Raw genomic sequence first — 15,365 nt, 5'->3', positions numbered from 1 at the left:
CCACCCACACCTTCCCTCTTCTCATTCCCCTCTCTAGGGAGTCACAAGAGAGGAAGGGGGATGAGGTGGGGTGGGGCAGGATGGTGGGCTCTGCAATGTCAGGACAGCTGCTTCTATACATGTTATTTTCTCCACAGATCCCTTCATGCCTGGAACTGAAGGGTTATCTCAGGCAGCAAGGATTCATATTAACTACCTTTTTTTTTTTTTTTTTTAATGTGTATGGGTGTTTGTGCCTGCACCATGTGTGTGCCTGGTGTCTGTAGAGGCCATAAAAGGGCACCAGCCAGATCCCCTGGAATGGAGTTACAGGTGATTGTAAGCACCATGTGGGTGCTGAGAATCGAACCCGGGTCCTCTGCATGGGTAGCAAGTGCTCTTAACCCTCCAACTTTTAACTTCATTCTTGGCAATGGTCTGTATCAGTTCAAGAGCCAATAGTGTAGAATCTAAACTGAGTTCCTCTTGTATTTGTTCCTATCATCCATTTTGAGGCATTTCTAATTAAAGCTATGTTAAAAATAGTAAAACGTGTTACTGCAAAAATATTCCAACAGTATGGGTTAGAGTATGGAGATCTGAGTAGGGGTGTGTGAGAGAGTGTGTATGTTCGTGAATGTGTATAGCATGTGTATATTCATACGTGCATGTTTGTGTGTATGTGTCTACATGTATGCATGTGTAGGTGGTTACAGCACAGTGGCAAAGCTTGTCTCTAGCATATGCAAAGCCTTGAGTTTAATATTCAGTATCAAAAGTCAAATAATAAAAAGAAACAATAATAAAAAGTGATGCAAGGAGTCTGAGGGTCTAGAGTGAAAAGTGCAAGTCACTTGAAGCAGCCACTGTGAACAGTTCTCGCTTCAGACCTTTCCCTATGCACTTATAAACACCCACCGAGGGCTGGCACAATGGCTCAGTCAGCTAAGCTTGATGACTTGAGTTCAATCCCTGGGACTCATGTGTGGAAGAAGAGGACCTTACAAGTTGTCCGCTGATTTTCATCACACACACACACACACACACTGATCCTCCTTTTAAGATCAAGAATCCTTCTCATTCCTATTTTTTAAAAAGCTTTATTTATTTTTATTTTATGTGAGTGTTGGGAATTAAACTCTAGTTCTCTGCAAGGACAAGAAGTGTTTGTCACCACTGAGTCATCTCTCCAGCCTTCTCTTTATTCCTTTTAATGGACTAATGTGTTTCTTCTGACATGTATAGTATTCAGTGTGTATGTGTGTGGGGGGAAGGTCAGAGGACAATCCCAGGTGTCATGTGTCATTCCTCAGAATCTGTCTACCATGTATTTTGAGACAGGGTCTCTCTGTGGTCTAAAACACCAGGGACTCAAACTCAGGTCCTCATGGTTGTATGGCAAGCACTTCACAGACCGAATTACTGCCCCAGCCACAGGGTTTTGTTTGGTTGGTTTTGTTTTTTTGAGACAGGGTTTCTCTGTAGCTATGGAGCCAGTCCTGGAACTAGCTCTGTAGACCAAGCTGGCTCAAACTCACGGAGATCAGCCTGCCTGCCTCTATCTCCCTCATGCTGGGATTAAAGGTGTGAGCCATCACCCTTTTATTTATTTATTTATTTATTTTACTATTACAAACAAAGCTATAATAGACAGCTTGAGTGTGAGTGTGCGCACGGAGTCCTGGAAATGGCTCAAAGGTGTGTGTACTTAACATTGTGGTAGATATTGATACAGTATTTTATAAGATGGAATCATTTTTTAATAATAACCAGATAAACTCGAAAGCCTGGCTGGGGTAGGGGTCAACAAGTATTTTTGTATAAATAAACAGCGCTATTAGTTTTCTCATTTTGGACATTTTTTTTTCATTTCCATGTGGGGGCCAAAAAGCTTAAGGTTTAGCTTGGGAACACACTGAAAGGACTTCTGACTATAGCCTTTGTCTGACATTGTGCTTTTTTTAGTTCCCCTGGAACAAAGAGTAAACTACTTTAAGCAAGAAAGCTTGAGGGATTGGCTTTTTTTTTTTTTTTTTAATTCTATGGCATGGATGTTGTAGAAATCTTTTTTCTATCAATGATGACAACATAAACAGGATTCCTTTATAAAGACTAATTTATTCTTATTTTATGTGTATGACTGCTTTGTCTGTACATATGTATGTGCATCGCATAAGTGCTGCCTAGTGCCTGTGGAGGCCAGAAGAGGGCACTGGATCCCCTAGACTTACAGACAGCTGTGAGCTGCCATGTGAATGCTGGGAATTGGACCTGGGTCCCCTGGAAGAGCAGCCAGTGCTCTTAATTGCAGAACTGCCTCTCCAGTCCTGAGTTTACAAATATATTCTGGATTATGTAGAGGAGACTGGTCTTGAGAACAATCTCAAATTAGAATCTTCTCCCTTATAACTTAACAGTTCCTCCTAAATTGGTATCCTTGTTTGGCAAGGAGAAAAAGCCGGGGTCTGTGGCTCAGACAGCTCAACCTTTCTGAGCCACTTTTCCACATCTGCAGTGGAGGGGGTAGAACTGGAGGGGCACATAACACTGTGCATTTCTCAAGACTGTTGACAGGAAAGGCTGGGCAGTGGTAGCACACACCTTTCATCACAGCACGAGAGAGGCAGAGGCAGGCAGATCTCTGTGAGTTCCAGGCCAGCCTGGTCTACAGAGTGAGTTGCAGGACAGCCAGGGCTACACAGAGAAACCCTGTCTTAAAAAACAAAACCAAGCAAACAGAAAAGATGGCACAGCTTAATTTTGCTAAAGTGCCCAGTCCGGGGCTATCTCCAGTAGAAGCCATGCTGATGCTAATCCCACAATCCAGGGCGAGAGGACAGTGCTGGTCCTGATGGGATTCTCACAGAAATATCCGCTATCATCTGGGCAGTCCACCCTAAGCAAACTCCTTATGGTGAGGTGAGCATAATAACTGTGGCTATCTATGGGGTATGCTATGATACAGGATACTTCTATAGTGTGTAGTGACCAAATCCAGTAACTAACATTTCCTTCTTCATAAATCTTTCCTTTTTTGTGGTGGAACTTCTTCAACTCCTCTTTTGTGGTTCCTTATAAAACATCTAAAAACTTATTGTGTGTGAGGGGCTGGAAGGTTGAGAGTGCTTGCTACCCTTTCAGGGGACCAGGGCCCAGTTCTCAACAACAACACTGGGCAGCTCACAACCACCTGTGCTCCAGTTCCAGGAGACCCGACGCCCTCTTCTGGCATCTGTGGGCACTGCATGAATGGAGCACACATCCAGACAAGTAGGCACACACATATATACATAAATAAATAAAAATTTAAAAAAGCAAATAAGATTATACAGTGTTCTATAGTCACCCTGTTGTGTTGTAGAGCACAGAGTCTAGGTTGTAGTATACTGTCCAGCCCCTCTCTCCTTTAGACTCTTATCTGCCTTCCAATGGTGAACACAGCCCCTTTGAGGTAGAAAATGTGTTTACACGGGGCTTCCAAAGAATGGTGTCAATGGGGAAGAAGAATGAGAGGTTGGAGGCCTCTTTTCTCCTGGAGTCAGACCTCAAAAATCCCTCTGCAAAACATGGTAGAGACACTGGGAGGTGGAGACAGCATGGTTGGGAGTGTGAGGCAAGCCTGGGCAACGTGAGAGCCTTCCTCAAAACAAAAAACCCAAACATACAAAATTTCCCCCACCAGGCCGGGCGTTGATGGCACATGGCTTTAGTCCCAGCACTTGGGAGGCAGAGGCAAGAGGATCTCTGTGAGTTTGAGACCAGCCTGATCTACAGAACCAGTTCCAGGATAGGCTCCAAAGCTACAGAGAAACCCAGTCTCGAAAAACAAACAAATTTCCACCATATTGGAGATTTTGGAAAGCCAGAATTGCATTGAAGGTTTTTGTTTGTTTGTTTGTTTTGTTTTGTTTGTTTGTTTTGTTGTTGTTTGGTCTGCCTCCTTCTTGGTTTTGAAATCTTGGTATGATGTGGAGTGTGATTATTTCATCACACATGAAGCCTTCCTTCAATGCAAAGGATGTATGGCCCTTCCAGAGTTTGGCTTCCACACTTCTCCTTGAGTCTTGTTTTTAGTCTGTCTGATGGTGGCAGTCATAACTTACAATGTGAATTGGTCCTTCCTCCCACCTCTCAGTGAGACATGGAATTCTTTTTTAAAAAAGTTGTTACTTATAAAGAAGAAATGCTTATAATTTTTACAGAGCTTAGCAGCATCACAGAAATCAAATCTGATCAGCTAATTTCCTTTAGCTTTTTCACATTATAGTGAGAGCAAACCCAGGCCGAGCCTTCGGGATTTGTGAAGTGTGCAGTTTCCTGACAACCACAGTAGATCATGACCACACTAGCCTCCTGAACCTATGATGGCAACCGATGTGAGAAAAGAAAGACCTTAGAATAACAGAGATCATTTTACTATGCACAGTTCTGGATTGTTCCATTGACAAGGGTTATACTGAGCTAGTGTAGCTGAATCTAAAAGTCCTGGAACAAAGAAGCCTTGGATGGAGCAGAAATGGCTTGTTTGTTTCTAAGCTACATTAATCCTGAACCAATATTTAGAGAGTGCACAAAGGTAAAAGGTCACTCAAAGCTAGACCATGGCATTTATGGGAATACACGCACGCACCTTTCAACATCTTCACAGCCACAGTCCGGCAGGTAGGTGATTTCTTAATGCCAAATGCAGATGCTTGAACCACTTTCCCAAAGGCCCCTCTCCCGAGTGATTTGCCTACAATAGAAGAAGGTCTTGGTTTGTTTGTGAAGCCAACAGCGAGGAAGAAAATGCCGTGTTGTACGTGTGATGCAAGGCGCACATCTTTGAAGGGATTCTGCAGTGGACTGACCCCAAAGGAGGCCAAGTGAGTGCATTTCTGGTGTCCCTTGCTCTGAACTCATTCTTCTGCCTCTGAGCCCCCCCACCCCACCCCTGCCACATCCTTCAAGACTAGTCTAAGCTTCTAGAGCATTCAAAGAAGGAAAGTGGCCATTTCCCCTTGCCACAGAGCCTTGAAGGAGGGAGAAAATACCAAACACAGGTAGTTTCTTTCACTGTTTCATGACTTATATGCTCCAAGCCCTCTTTCTCCCCGTCAACGTCATGCCCCGTTTTCTGCAAAAAGGATGAATGGTGGTGACTGCTATGGGTGTAACTATGCCTCATATCTTAAGATCATTAAGATCGGTCATTTCTCAGACTTCTGTGCTGGGCAGAGCATTCCCTGCTAGCTATTATACGATTATAAGTCATTAAAAGCCTTTGTGGTTTTCCCTACATGAGCCATCAAACATGGGTAGTAATCTGCTACAACCCCAGATGATTGCCCAAATCACTGAGAGCAGAGTGTCTTTCGTGATGTCCATTATGTTTTGCTTTAGTAACTGTTAACACACCTTTCTCTCTCTCTCCCTCTCTCTCTTTGTTTTGTTTTGTTTGGGGTTTTGGTTTTTTAAGACAGGGTTTCTCTGTGTAGCTTTGGAGCCTGTCCTGGAACTCACCCTGCCCTGTAGAACAGGCTGGCTGTGAACTCATAGAGATCTGCCTGCCTCTGCCTCCCTGGTGCTAGGATTAAAGGCATGCGCCATTTCTAGGCTCTTTCCTCACTCTTGGAGTGGGAAGGACACTGCCTTAATTATCAAGTACTTGGTGTAGGCAAGGTTATAAAGGAGACCCTGTCCAGTTACAGCAGAATGGAAAGCCCTGTTAGGACTTCGGCAGACAGTTACTAGAGAGGCTTGTCGAAGGGAGATCTGCTCTTCAGGCAGAATACCCCCCGGAAACCTCAGGTACCTTTTCTATTTAGGGTCCTCTTTTGCCCAGTAAGGAAGCTAAACCGAGCTGTAAGAAACTGGCTCTCCCTAGCTCGGTATGTTCAAAGAAGAGTAAACCAAGAAAGTCAACGTTTGGGGGCTCTTCTGGTGATGTGTCCTCAGGGGCAGGGCAGGGTGGGATAGAAATAACAGAACACCATTGGTCAAATGAAAATCCCACCTGTCAGAAGGTTAATTTAATCCTCCTTTTCATCGAAGTCTTCTTCCTCAGTCTGCCCTGGTAATGAGCCTTTAGCTAATTAGCCTTCCTTCCCCCCAACAGGATGGAGATATATATGTTCTTGTAAAGTTTATGATGATGAAGCATTTGTCATATCAGAGCCTTGTCTAGTGATATGCAACTGCTCAGAAGTCTGCTTCTTGCTGTAGCTTCAAGGCTATTGGCCTCCATGAAGCATCCACTTAGGACCTGGGCAGTTTCCATGACAAGTGTCATCACAAGAGCTGTCTCCTGGGACACTCTGCTCAGTGGGGGCCACCAAGGAGATGGTTCTCCAAAGCCAAGCATGTACTGTGGGCAACTGCTCAACTCAATTCCTCCTAGCGCATTCAACAGGACAGAGATACAGCCCCTCAGCCTGTCTCCAGGTAAAATGGTCCAAACTGCAATGGACTCTTAAGTTAAAACAGAGAGCAAACTGGCTCCCAAAGTGCCAAGTCTCCAGGTTAGGTGAGGAAGAGTTTCTCAGGGGCCTCATGGCTTAAATTAAAAAAAAAAAAAAAAAGGTTGGGTGATGGTGGCCCACTCCTTCGATCCCAGTGGGTTCAAGTTGGTGCTCACTGGGCAGGCCACAGCCCCATAAAATGACACAAAGCTATTGTGGGCTCTTTAATTATCTTGTGCCCTGAGGTCTGTCTTCAGACCGTGGTTCTAGTTGCAGCCAGACTAGTTCACACTGAACTTGACTTATCCTGGTATTTTCTTTCCCTGGAATTCTTAGCGTTGTCTGGGATGCCACACACTAGTTCAGAAATATGGTAGGTCACTGTCACGCAAGGCTGGAATGGCCTTGAAGAGTCCTAGCTATTCTAGGGAGGGGGCAAGGTAACATGAACTCGACCTCCATTATGTTTTCAACATGAAATGTCCTCCACAGATTCTGGTGTTGAGTGAGGGCTTGATCCAGATCTGCGGTGTTATTTGAGATGGTGGGTGTGAGGGGTTTCCTGAAGCTGTAAGAGGTAGACTGAGCTGGAGGGTATAGAAACAGACCACAATATCAGACAGTAGCCTGCACATTTATAGGAGCTGCATTCTCTCCCAGGCTTAGTAAGGAATCCTGAAGGAGCCAAGGAGTTTTCTTCTCAATTTCAGCAATTCCACTAACACCACCGAGTTCCAACTGAACAGTCAAGTAGCAGGACTTCTGACTTGCTTTCTACAAGGCTGAGCATTGTGTCCAACAGAGAGTGGGCACTGCTAAAATCACCACTTGGTCTGTGTATTTCTTACACTTTTTTTTTTAAATTCCAATATAACACTGTCTATCAAACAATTTTCCCCCTTCTCCACCAATTTAGATACAACCGTGGTAACTTTCAGTTGCCAGCCATGATTTCAAATCACTTTGGCATTTCCTTGGCTAAAAAGAACCAAGAAGTCTGGGGCGTCCCTGCTCCCACGTTCATCAGAAGGGCCATTCTGCCCCGTCTTGTGGCCACACTGTGCACTGAAAGGCTTGACACCAGTTCCCACCGGTCGGAAACACTCAGATAACAGCAGCCAAATCACAGCTGAGGCGTTTCACACAGCACAGCGCTCAGAAGAAAAACCTTCACCAAGGAAAATCTTATGAAAAGTGATTGTGTGACACCCCTGAGCCCAAAGGAACTCTGGAGACCAGGGAAACACCTAGGGGGGTGTGCTGTGAACTGAAGTGAGAGGGAATGAAGAGCTGGGGCGGGCTGGGGTAGGCCCAGGAGTTGGCAGGGAGCTCTCATGGATCCTGTCCTCCGAGAACTATGTTTAATCTCAGCTAACGAGTTTGGAAAGCAGCATGGCTCGAGAACAGGTCCTGATTGTGAGGGAAATGATGCTGTGTTGTTCCCTGCCAAGGTCACCGAGGGGCTCAGTGAGCCACTTTAGAACCGTCCCTGGCAGAAGGAATTCATCTAATGTGCTACCTAAGTTTAACTGCTCCATAGTTAGTAGACCCCCAAGCAGCTGTTTCTGGCTTTCTCCTGCTTTTAGCTGACTTCCAAATGTTTCCCCCCAAGCCAAACAGGACCTGCACTGATACTTTGCTCTCCCTGTGTGCAGAAGCATTTCAAGACCTAAGAGAAAAACCGTTATCACCCTCTGTCACCACCACCCCAGTGAGGCTTGCCTGTAAAGAGAGGGCTCACAGTGCCAGAACATCGAGCTCTCTTGCTCCAAGAGTGACAAGCCCAGAGAACATCGGGCTCACAATCTGTTTTCCTAGTTCCAACCGCTAATGACTCTGGCACACATGGAAGCGAGTGGAAAACTTTCAGAAGCCACGCTCCAAACGTTTTGGGCAGGAGCAATTGATTGTTTTGCAGCACCAGAGCTGGAGATGAATGCACATTGTGACGTCTGTGTCAGAGGAACTGGGGTAAGCACGGGGCTGCTGTTTACAACATCTTCCTTACCTGGAAAACCCGTTTCTGCTCTTCAAAAGTGAACTTCAGTGATCCCTTACGGTTGGACCACGGCCCACCAGGAAAGTCACGGGATGTCTTACAACGTGAATTTGGACAGAGAGCTTGATTTATCTGAACCTCACTCTGCTGGATTGTATTCTAGGCAACATGTCTTGTCCCCAGTAGCTTCATTATTTAAGAGTGCCTGGGCTTGTAAGCCACAGACTCTCTTCCCTCCTCCTTCATTTACCTGCAGGCTGGACACTACATTTGGAGAGAAGAGACACAAACATCTTGGCATTTCTAGGGCTTATGTTGGCACCTGTCATTCAGACCCAGTGCTCAGTAACTAACTACTGAATGATGGCAAGATGCTTCTTGTTGCCTTGTCCTACTGTTTCAGCAACAGCTTGCATTCTCTCTCGTCCGTGACTCCAGCTAGTAGGTGGGCAGCTGGAGGGTAGACTTCTAAGTCTAGCTCTCTGTTGCTTTTCTCAAAACAAATGTGCTACATGGATTAGCTTGCTCTCATAGACTTGCGAAGCTGCCAAACAGAATACATTACCTAGTTTAAGTCTTTCCCGCGCAAACTCCCACTTGCTGGCATCATAGGGCAGCCGTTCACACTGCTCATCCAGGGGGACTTCATCTGGGTCCATTATGATTGACAGGTAGTCCGTCTTTACTTCAGAAGAAGGCTGAGAAATAGAGAACCAACCCCAATGTCATCAAGAAGAAAACAAACACCTTTAAAGGCCCTTTTAAAGTTTACAACACTTTACAGTACTTTGTCACACCTGCCATGTTGCATCATCAGGCCAAGCCCAGCGGCCCTCCCACCTACACGAATCACACTGTGGTGGTGTGAAGGCAAATGGCCTCCAAAAGCTCAAGTTTGAGTATTTGGCTCTCAGTGGATGGACTGTTCAGGAAGGATTAAGAGGTGTGGTTTTGTGGGAGGAGGTGTGTCACTGGGCGTGGGCCCTGACCATGCTCTGCCTGTGACTGTGCATTGTGTGTGCTTTCAGCTGCTCTCCAGTGGTGGTGGGCCAGGACTCACCCTCTGAAATTGTTAAGCAGGCCCCCAGTTAGAAGCTCCCTTTTAAACGCTGCCTTGGTTCTGGTTTCCTCACAGGAACAGAACAGTGACTGAGACATACACACGGCAGCGAGCCATTTCCAGGAGACATCTCCTTACTTTCCTCTCACGACATTTCTGCAGGAACAGTAGCATCTTTTCCTGAATGAATGTGCCTCAGGCCTCCACTGGCCTCACGTGCACATCATGTTCTGATTTGAGAGTTTTTTTTTTTTTTTTGGTTTTTCGAGACAGGGTTTCTCTGTATTGCTTTGGAGCCGGAGCCTGTTCTGGAACTTGCTCTGTAGATCAGGCTGGCTTCGAACTCACAGAGATCTACCTGCCTCTGCCTCCCAGTGCTGGGATTGAAGGCATGAGCCACCATCGCCCGGCTTGAGATTCCACCACCACCCGGCTTGAGATTTTTTTCTTTAAAAAATGAAAAGCATTTAATACAATTCTAAGCAGTGACTGACATTAAAAAAAAAAAGGTTTATATATTTTTATTTTATGTGTATGGGTGTTTTGCCTGAATGTCGGAGCACCATGCTTGGCTGGTGCCTATGGAGACCAGAGAGGGCATCAGATCCCTGGCACTGGAGTTATAGATGGCTGTGAGCTGCCATGTGGGTGTTGAGAACAGAGCCCAGGTCCTCTGGAAGAGCAGCCAGTGCTCCTAACCACTGAGCCATCTCTCCAGCCCCACAAAGTCCTTTCTATTCTCAGAAGTAGAGGCTGACAATTTCAAAGGCTGAGAAGTAAATGTAGTCACATCTTGAGTTCCTTAGGGCATTGTTCAGATGTCACATTCTTAAGATAGGCATGTGCTATGAACCTGACTTCTTGGAAATACAAGTCAAACCCAGAGTAACCACTATGGCAGATTACAGATGTGTAGATTGACAGCTACAGTCCATCATCAGCAGGTTCAATTCCTGTTAATGGACACATATCCAGGGCTGATGACTGAGTTTCTGTGGGCAGACTCCCGTATTGGACAGAAAAGATGTTTCCCAGAGATCCCTTGCCTCAAAGTCACATAAACTACATCGCAATTGGCCTTCGCCTTTGAAGTTTGTTTCCCTAACCAAGAGGAAGCACGAAGTGTGTGTGTGGGGGGGTGGGGGCACCGCCTTTCCATATCCACCACTTCACACCCACCACATTCCTCAGCCCTTACAGGCAGTCACAGCTCACCTCATCCATCATTTCCTTCCACACATTATCATTAGAATGTGGGACAAATACCTCAGGGCAGAGAGTTTTCTTAGCCTCCAACAAAGGGTAAAAAGTCAAAAGATAAGGAATTGGTAACATGGGTGTTAGGCTATGGGTGCTCTGGGGAGAAGAACTGGTAAAATTTTGATGACTTAACATTTTTGTGTGTTGAATATCACCAATGCATCCACAAAAAAGCATATGACAGCCGGGACCTAGCAAGGGACACCCTGGGTTTCTGCAGAGTGGGGAGGTGTCAAGGATGTAGAGTGGCATAAGAGAACAGGCCAAGGAAGAGCTTGTCCTGTGAAATTCAATGCTTTTATCTCAACAAGGCAGGAAACTCCATACAGCCCTGTGAGGGAAGTATGGTGGCAGAGGACTAGTTGACAAATATTTATTCTTTCAATCGACACTAACACTGAACAGCTACTCGGCACTTGGCATGGAGAATAACCGCCTGGATTTGAGCCACCCATTTGACTTGTTGTACACAGCCAAATGAGCTCCCAGGCAAGTTGCTTAACTCCCCTAAACCTGGTTTGCTTATCTATGAAATGGTAATCGTAATTGTACTTATCTGAGAGGGTTGCTATGGATATCAAACGATTGGCCAACCTGTTAGAACAGGACTTGGCTTCTAGCAAGCATCAGCACATGCTGGCCATTGTTCGAATACTGGCTCTACCAGGTGGGGACAAGGAAATAAAATGCATTCTTTATCAATGAGGAATTAGCATGCGGTTAGAAAAACCAGGTGGACATACATCTCTTTTGGACTCCTTGTTCACCTTTGCCTCCTCCAGTCAAGCTGCAGATGACCTCTCGCGCCCACCAGTTCCTACGATGTGGAATCCTGGCAGTGTAAGAGCAGTGTAAATCTGTTCTATATCTTTCCATTCTTATCCCATAAGGTCTTACTGAGTAAGATGGCTGCTGCTCCAGTGAGGGCAGGAGAAGCAGGCAGAGTGGAGTGTGGTGTTTTGTTTTTATTTTTTTCTGGCCATTTCTTCCAGCTACACCCTTCCAGCTACACCCTTAAGCATTGTTTCCCTCTTAGCTTTTTCCTTCCATGCAAGTTTGCATTTTTGCAAACATTCCTCCCCCCACCTCCCAGAAGATGTGCTCTCTCCTTTCAAAACTATAATTTTCTTGTAAAGCAGTGGCCTTGTCAGGTCTCAGAACAAACACTCTGAGCCAAAAGCCTGGTGTCCTGTATGGACATGGAAGGTTGCTGCCAGCCACCTCTTCCATCCCAACTACCAAGTGTGCCTTAAGATTTTCGGTATCAGTAGGAAGTCCAACAGTCTCTGCTCAGAACTGAATTGCTGTAGTGACATTTGGACCCATGTCTTTACCTCAGGGAGCCTCAGTTTCCCTCTTTTAGATGGGAATAATAGTATGTCTTCCTCTTTGACATTTTGGTAAGATAAACGGACACCCTGCACAAGTTGTTTCCCACAAGACCTGGGACAAATGCAAAGGAGAATCTCCAGGAAACGCAGAAAACACCAGGCTGTGGTGGCACACACCTTTAATCCCAGCACTCAGTCAGCAGGTGGGATCTTTGTGAGTTCGAGGCCAGCCAGGTCTACAGGAGAGTGCCAGAGATAGACAGTGAAAGCTTGTCTTGAAAAACAAAACAAACAAACAAGAAGGAAGGGAAGGAGAAAGGAAGGAAGATGCAGTAACCTTGCCTTTCCCAAGTCCTGTTGATACTCCCTCCTGAAGACCTCTCAACTCTAACCTTCTAATAAGTCGCATGCTTCTTCCTTACACCATGACGCTTCCTCTGGTCTTCAAGGTGAGGCTCCCCTAACTGGAGCAGTAGCCTCTTCTTACCACACCTCACTTTTGCTTAACACTGCCCCTCTGCCTTTGCTAAAGCCTTTGGCTAGCAGATTTGCTTCTTTGCATTGTCCAAGGCCCTGAGCAGCTGGGCGTAGCCCTTCGCTGGCCTCGCCTTGGCAGGCTAACCTCACTACTGTTCCATGTGTTGTGTTCCTCTATGCCCCTGCTCCCACTAACACTGTTTCCTCTGGAGTCCACACCATCCCTTATATGTTTTGGTTAGCTCTGTTTCTTTTCTGAAACAGTGTCTCCTTACGTTGTCCAGGCTGGCCTCAAACTTGCAATCCTCCTACTGCGCCTCCTGAGTGCTGGGATTACAGGCATGAGCCATTAAGTTCAGGCTTGGTCTGCTGTCCCTTACACCTGATGCAGAATTGCAGTTGATATTTGGCTGTGTGATGGAGTCCAATCAGTCTCCTTCCAGACTGTAAACAGTAGTCATTGCTCTCCAAGGTCCCCAGAGGGCCTGACACGGGGCCTAGTGCTCCGCACCACACAGACTCATGGGAAATAGAGCAGAGCCAGCTCAAAGGCTGGTCTTCTTTTCACTTGCCCTTTGATTTCTTTTCTTTTTCTGGGAGGATGGACATTGAGACAGGGTTTCTTTGTGTAACCCCTGGCTGTCGTGGAACTCATTTTGTAGCCTCGAACTTACTGAGTAAATACGACCGGCTGAATCTGTTTAGTGTTGTATATATGACTTCAGGGCTGAGCACTTGGTAGTGGATAACCAGTTAGTGGGGTCATCCCGAGGAGAGGCTAATTCTCCCTCTTTCAGTATTCCTTAGCAGCCTTAGTTCTTTTGTTTAGGGACGAGGCCCCTGTGATCCCGTGATATTAGTTATAGCTATGATAGCTCAACAATATGGCTGCCTAAGTGAGACCGAACAATGACAATACGGATGGCCATACTTGCATGGAAGGGGGCAGAGCTTAGTGTTCCTTTCTCCTGTGTTCTTACCCGTTTCAGTTTCCGGATGAAGAGAGTTAAAAGGAGCCAAAAGAGGGTCGCAGCCACGCAGGTGCATGTGAGAGTGATCAGCTCCAAGTTCGACTTGTCTGAGGATCCTAGAGAGAGAGAAAGCACAGAAATGTCTGCTAGGAATAAAGCACGTGGGGAACTCGGTGGATTCCACGGCAGGTGAAGGACAAACACGCCAGGCAGACAGAGCTTGAGTTTTATTAGAAAGGGAAGGGAATGAAGAAAGGGAAGGGATAAAGGGGAGAGAAGAGACAAAGAGGGAGATGAGGGTGAAGGGGGGAGAGGGAGGCAGAAAAAGTCCTGTCTGCCCCTTCAAAGGAACAGCCGGAAAGAAAGCGGAAGTGGGGAGGGTTTTCTTTTAAAGGGTCCTTTGCACCTGCGTGCAGACTGAATAGTGATATAGTCTCCTTGGAACCCTAGGCTGACCAGGATACTGCCTGAGTGCATTCTGCCAGGTGACAGAGGGCAGGCTAGCATAATGCCCGAATCCTTACAATGTCAACACAGGAACCCTCAAGGGCGGTGACCCCACTTGCTCTAGCTGGGCCTCTGCTGGAGCACAAGTCCCATTTTCTAAGATATGCCATGAACTCGCACCTAGAAGACTTTCTAGAAATTCCACTGAGTTTGTAAATGATATTCTCCGAAATGGTTAATTAGAAATCAGAGGAGAAAGTAAAGATCGAGGGAAATTAAGGCAGGGGGAAATCTCATTAAAGTGTGAAATCTGGAACATGTTAAATCTCCCTAATTGGTTTTAGAGGAAATTCTAAAGAAAAGAAAAAGACATTAAAGGGCCCCTTTGGGACTCACAAAAAAATCTTCAAAGCTGACATTGAAAATAAAAATAAAAATTCAAGGCCGATCACAATAGTCTGCTTGCCACTCTGAACCACCCCCAGTCTAGTCCCCTGTGTCTGGATCTGTGATCCCAGTGCTGATTGGACTGGCTGAGAGGGAAGAGGAGACCATGGGCCTGCCCAGTCACATCTATTCCAGGGTTAAGAGCAAAAGAGCTGAGCTGTGTCCCTTCCAGGCCCAAAGAGAGACCAGGGCAGTCATGTGATGCCTAGTCAGTGAGGGAAGAGCCCCCTGGGCCCAGCAGGGTTCCCTCTCAAAGGTTCCAGGGGCAAGTCTCCAGGAGTTCTGAAGAAACACTTTTTCCTTTGATTTGACAAAGAAAGTTAGGCCGAGGCCAGGTGAGACTTGTTCTTAGGCAAGTATGGTGTGCTCACACCCACCCCGTGGATATGTGACAACAATATCATAGCTTCAAACATCAGTTCCCCACTATGGGGTTCTTTGTCTTAATTCAACTCAGTTCTGCTACGGCAGAGGTAGGCGCAGGAGGAGACAAGAAGATAAGTAGTGGAGAGTCAGAACATTCAAGAATCCTGGTGAGCCATACCAAGAGTCTTACAGCAGACACCAGGACATTGGCCTTTCTTTATTTTTCATCCTTTGAAACACAGTCGCCCGCCCATGCATGTATCCCAAGTGGGCCTCAAACTCACAATTATCACCAAGGATGACTTTGACCTTCCTGCCCTTACCTCTCAAAGTTGAGATTATAGGCATGTGACATTATAACCAGTTCATGTGGTGCTGGGGATCAAATCCAGGGCCTTGTACATGCTAGGTGAGTGCCCTACCAACTGGGCTACATTCCAAGTCCAGTAAAGCAAACTTTTTTTTTGGGGGGGGCAGGTGTCTGAGACATGGTTTCTCTGTGGAGCTTTGGAGCCTATCCTGACACTTGCTCTGTAGACTACTCTGGTCTCAAACTCACAGAGATCCACTTGCCTCTGCCTCTTGAGT

At 46.1% G+C, this 15,365-nt stretch overlaps 1 protein-coding gene across 1 annotated transcript in view; it reads right to left on the bottom strand.

Moving 5' to 3' along the window:
- The window catches only part of Flt1 (fms related receptor tyrosine kinase 1), a 158,070-nt gene that overhangs the window by 28,878 nt on the left and 113,827 nt on the right, over positions 1–15,365 (bottom strand). The window contains exons 16-18 of the mRNA XM_051205137.1: positions 13,527–13,633; positions 8,984–9,116; positions 4,610–4,714 (exon numbers count right to left, since the gene is read on the bottom strand). Coding sequence (XP_051061094.1) covers positions 4,610–4,714; positions 8,984–9,116; positions 13,527–13,633 — 345 coding nt within the window. The remainder of the gene's footprint in view (positions 1–4,609; positions 4,715–8,983; positions 9,117–13,526; positions 13,634–15,365) is intronic.

The sequence above is a fragment of the Phodopus roborovskii genome, unplaced genomic scaffold (assembly GCF_943737965.1).
Source record: "Phodopus roborovskii unplaced genomic scaffold, PHOROB, whole genome shotgun sequence".
Lineage (NCBI taxonomy): Eukaryota > Metazoa > Chordata > Mammalia > Rodentia > Cricetidae > Phodopus > Phodopus roborovskii.
This window is presented reverse-complemented; position numbering and strand designations above follow the sequence as displayed.